The 6,000-nt window shown below is 39.9% G+C and overlaps 1 protein-coding gene across 1 annotated transcript in view; it reads right to left on the bottom strand.

The window, feature by feature from the left end:
* The window catches only part of RPS23 (ribosomal protein S23), a 415,955-nt gene extending 412,100 nt beyond the window's left edge, over positions 1-3,855 (bottom strand). The window contains exon 1 of the mRNA XM_072154432.1: positions 3,850-3,855. Within this exon, the coding sequence (XP_072010533.1) occupies positions 3,850-3,853 (4 nt within the window). The 5' untranslated portion in view covers positions 3,854-3,855. The remainder of the gene's footprint in view (positions 1-3,849) is intronic.
* Between the last annotated feature and the right edge of the window lie 2,145 nt (positions 3,856-6,000).

Consider the following 6,000-nt stretch of genomic DNA (forward strand, 5'->3'; position numbering starts at 1 on the left):
CTGCCCCCTATGTACAAGAATATAACTGCTATAATACTGCCTCCTATGTACAGGAATATAACTACTATAATACTGCCCCCTATGTACAATAATATAACTACTATAATACTGCCCCCTATGTACAAGAATATAACTGCTATAATACTGCTCCCTATGTACAGGAATATAACTACTATAATACTGGCCCTATGTACAAGAATATAACTACTATAATACTGCCCCCTATGTACAAGAATATAACTACTATAATACTGCCCCTATGTACAAGAATATAACTACTATAATACTACCCCCTATGTACAAGAATATAACTACTATAATACTGCCCCCTATGTACAGGAATATAACTACTATAATACTGCCCCCTATGTACAGGAATATAACTACTATAATACTGCCCCCTATGTACAAGAATATAACTACTATAATACCGCCCCTATGTACAAGAATATAACTACTATAATACTACCCCGTATGTACAAGAATATAACTACTATAATACTGCCCCTATGTACAAGAATATAACTACTATAATACTGCCCCCTATGTACAGGAATATAACTACTATAATACTGCCCCTTATGTACAGGAATATAACTACTATAATACTGCCCCCTATGTACAAGAATATAGCTACTATAATACTGCCCCCTATGTACAGGAATATAACTGCTATAATACTGCCTCCTATGTACATGAATATAACTGCTATAATACTGCCTCCTATGTACAGGAATATAACTACTATAATACTGCCCCCTATGTACAAGAATATAACTGCTATAATACTGCCCCCTATGTACAAGAATATAACTACTATAATACTGCCCCCTATGTACAAGAATATAACTACTATAATACTGCCCTCTATGTACAAGAATATAACTACTATAATACTGCCTCCTATGTACAAGAATATAGCTACTATAATACTGCCCCCTATGTACAAGAATATAACTGCTATAATACTGCCTCCTATGTACAGGAATATAACTACTATAATACTGCCCCCTATGTACAAGAATATAACTGCTATAATACTGCCCCCTATGTACAAGAATATAACTACTATAATACTGCCCCCTATGTACAAGAATATAACTACTATAATACTGCCCTCTATGTACAAGAATATAACTACTATAATACTGCCTCCTATGTACAAGAATATAACTACTATAATACTGTCCCCTATGTACAAGAATATAACTACTGTAATACTGCCCCCTATGTACAAGAATATAACTGCTATAATACTGCTCCCTATGTACAGGAATATAACTACTATAATACTGGCCCTATGTACAAGAATATAACTACTATAATACTGCCCCCTATGTACAAGAATATAACTACTATAATACTGCCCCTATGTACAAGAATATAACTACTATAATACTACCCCCTATGTACAAGAATATAACTACTATAATACTGCCCCCTATTTACAGGAATATAACTACTATAATACTGCCCCCTATGTACAAGAATATAGCTACTATAATACTGCCCCCTATGTACAAGAATATAACTGCTATAATACTGGCCCTATGTACAAGAATATAACTGCTATAATACTGCCCCCTATGTACAAGAATATGACTACTATAATACTGCCCCCTATGTACAGGAATATAACTGCTATAATACTGCTCCCTATGTACAGGAATATAACTACTATAATACTGCCCCCTATGTACAAGAATATAACTACTATAATACTGCCCCCTATGTACAAGAATATAACTACTATAATACTGCCCCTATGTACAAGAATATAACTACTATAATACTACCCCCTATGTACAAGAATATAACTACTATAATACTGCCCCCTATTTACAGGAATATAACTACTATAATACTGCCCCCTATGTACAAGAATATAGCTACTATAATACTGCCCCCTATGTACAAGAATATAACTGCTATAATACTGGCCCTATGTACAAGAATATAACTGCTATAATACTGCCCCCTATGTACAAGAATATGACTACTATAATACTGCCCCCTATGTACAGGAATATAACTACTATAATACTGCCCCCTATGTACAGGAATATAACTACTATAATACTGCCCCCTATGTACAAGAATATAGCTACTATAATACTGCCCCCTATGTACAAGAATATAACTGCTATAATACTGCCTCCTATGTACAGGAATATAACTACTATAATACTGCCCCCTATGTACAATAATATAACTACTATAATACTGCCCCCTATGTACAAGAATATAACTGCTATAATACTGCTCCCTATGTACAGGAATATAACTACTATAATACTGGCCCTATGTACAAGAATATAACTACTATAATACTGCCCCCTATGTACAAGAATATAACTACTATAATACTGCCCCTATGTACAAGAATATAACTACTATAATACTACCCCCTATGTACAAGAATATAACTACTATAATACTGCCCCCTATGTACAGGAATATAACTACTATAATACTGCCCCCTATGTACAGGAATATAACTACTATAATACTGCCCCCTATGTACAGGAATATAACTACTATAATACTGCCCCCTATGTACAAGAATATAACTACTATAATACCGCCCCTATGTACAAGAATATAACTACTATAATACTACCCCGTATGTACAAGAATATAACTACTATAATACTGCCCCCTATGTACAAGAATATAACTACTATAATACTGCCCCCTATGTACAGGAATATAACTACTATAATACTGCCCCTTATGTACAGGAATATAACTACTATAATACTGCCCCCTATGTACAAGAATATAGCTACTATAATACTGCCCCCTATGTACAGGAATATAACTGCTATAATACTGCCTCCTATGTACAGGAATATAACTGCTATAATACTGCCTCCTATGTACAGGAATATAACTACTATAATACTGCCCCCTATGTACAAGAATATAACTGCTATAATACTGCCCCCTATGTACAAGAATATAACTACTATAATACTGCCCCCTATGTACAAGAATATAACTACTATAATACTGCCCTCTATGTACAAGAATATAACTACTATAATACTGCCTCCTATGTACAAGAATATAGCTACTATAATACTGCCCCCTATGTACAAGAATATAACTGCTATAATACTGCCTCCTATGTACAGGAATATAACTACTATAATACTGCCCCCTATGTACAAGAATATAACTGCTATAATACTGCCCCCTATGTACAAGAATATAACTACTATAATACTGCCCCCTATGTACAAGAATATAACTACTATAATACTGCCCTCTATGTACAAGAATATAACTACTATAATACTGCCTCCTATGTACAAGAATATAACTACTATAATACTGTCCCCTATGTACAAGAATATAACTACTGTAATACTGCCCCCTATGTACAAGAATATAACTGCTATAATACTGCTCCCTATGTACAGGAATATAACTACTATAATACTGGCCCTATGTACAAGAATATAACTACTATAATACTGCCCCCTATGTACAAGAATATAACTACTATAATACTGCCCCTATGTACAAGAATATAACTACTATAATACTGCCCCCTATGTACATACTGTAAGGCTGCTGTGTATAATGTAAGGTGTCATCCTTTACCTGTGTATTAGGATATCCCGGGTCGGTTCCTTATATCTGGTGTTTAGTGATTTACGTGTCATTGTGTTTGTATCTTCCTGACAGCGTCTTGTCCATTATCTTGTATTTTATACTGATGATCTTTTCTTGTTGTATCATTTACATGATATAATCCTACAAATAATAAACAGCCCAGCCCCAACAGTACATGAGGAATCTATAAAAACTAACACATTGTGACGGCACCACTGCGAGGTTTACACATCTTGTCACTTATTCCTCTTGTTTATATCCTGTTTATGTTGAGAATTTACCAGACCTCAGAGACTCGTGACCAGGGGGAGTCCAAAGCTGAGAGGTGAACTATGCAGCTGCTCTGCGGCTATGACCCCAGACCTAACCCCCAAAACATATTCTCCAAATATGCAGATATAACTAGAATATATAAAGACCCCGGACCCCCCGGAACACTACAGAACCAAGAACAGACACTAACCAGACCCCCTCCTAAACAGATCCATCACCTTTACTAATACAGACCCCAGACCCCTAAACTAACCGAGACCCCAGATCGTATCCCCAGAACTAATACAGACCACAGACCAGACCCCTAAACTAATACAGACCCCAGACCAGACCCCTAAACTAATACAGACCCCAGACCAGACCCCTAAACTAATACAGATCCCAGACCAGACCCCTAAACTAATACAGACCCCAGACCAGACCCCTAAACTAATACAGACCCCAAGACCAGACCCCTAAACTAATACAGACCCCAGACCCCTAAACTAATACAGACCCCAGACCAGACCCCTAAACTAATACAGACCCCAGACCAGACCCCTAAACTAATACAGACCCCAGACCAGACCCCTAAACTAATACAGACCCCAGACCAGACCCCTAAACTTATACATACCACAGACCAGAATCCTAAACTAATACAGACCCCAGACCAGACCCCTAAACTAATACAGATCCAAGACCAGACCCCTAAACTAATACAGACCCCAGACCAGACCCCTAAACTAATACAGAGCCCAGACCAGATCCCTAAACTATTACAGACCCAAGACCAGACCTCTAAACTAATACAGACCCCAGACCAGACCCCTAAACTAATACAGAGCCCAGACCAGACACCTAAACTACTACAGACCCCAGACCAGACCCCTAAACTAATACAGACCCCAGACCAGACCCCAAAACTAATACAGACCCCAGACCAGACCCCGATACTAATACAGACCCCAGACCAGACCCCTAAACTACTACAGACCCCAGACCAGACCCCCAAACTAATCCAGAGCCCAGACCAGACCCCTAAACTAATCCAGACCCCAGACCCCTAAACTAATCCAGACCCCAGACCCCTAAACTAATACAGACCCCAGACCCCTAAACTAATACAGACCCCAAACCAGACCCCTAAACTAATCCAGAGCCCAGACCAGACCCCTAAACTAATCCAGAGCCCAGACCAGACCCCTAAACTAATCCAGACCCCAGACCCCTAAACTAATACAGACCCCAGGCCAGACCCCTAAACGAATCCAGAGCCCAGACCAGACCCCTAAACTAATACAGACCCCAGACCAGACCCCTAAACTAATACAGACCCCAGACCCCTAAACTAATACAGATCCCAGAACAGACCCCTAAACTAATACAGATCCCAGACCAGACCCCTAAACTAATACAGATCCCAGACCAGACCCCTAAACTAATCCAGAGCCCAGACCAGACCCCTAAACTAATCCAGACCCCAGACCAGACCCCTAAACTAATCCAGAGCCCAGGCCAGACCCCTAAACTAATTCAGACCCCAGACCCCTAAACTAATACAGATCCCAGACCAGACCCCTAAACTAATCCAGACCCCAGACCAGACCCCTAAACTAATCCAGACCCCCACCAGACCCCTAAACTAATCCAGACCGCCGACCAGTCCCCTAAACTAATCCAGACCCCCGACCAGACCCCTAAAATAATACAGACCCCCGACCAGACCCCTAAACTAATACAGACCCCAGACCAAACCCCTAAACTACTACAGACCCCAGACCAGACCCCCAAACTAATCCAGAGCCCAGACCAGACCCCTAAACTAATCCAGACCTCAGACCCCTAAACTAATCCAGACCCCAGACCCCTAAACTAATCCAGACCCCAGACCAGACCCCTAAACTAATACAGACCCCAGACCAGACCCCTAGACTAATACAGACCCCAGACCAGACCCCGAAACTAATACAGACCCCAGACCAGACTCCGAAACTAATACAGACCCCAGACCAGACCCCGAAACTAATACAGACCCCAGACCAGACCCCTAAACTAATACAGACCCCAGACCAGACCCGTAAACTACTACAGACCCCAGACCAGACCCCTAAACTACTACAGACC

This window comes from Engystomops pustulosus, chromosome 5 (genome assembly GCF_040894005.1).
Source record: "Engystomops pustulosus chromosome 5, aEngPut4.maternal, whole genome shotgun sequence".
Classification (NCBI taxonomy): domain Eukaryota; kingdom Metazoa; phylum Chordata; class Amphibia; order Anura; family Leptodactylidae; genus Engystomops; species Engystomops pustulosus.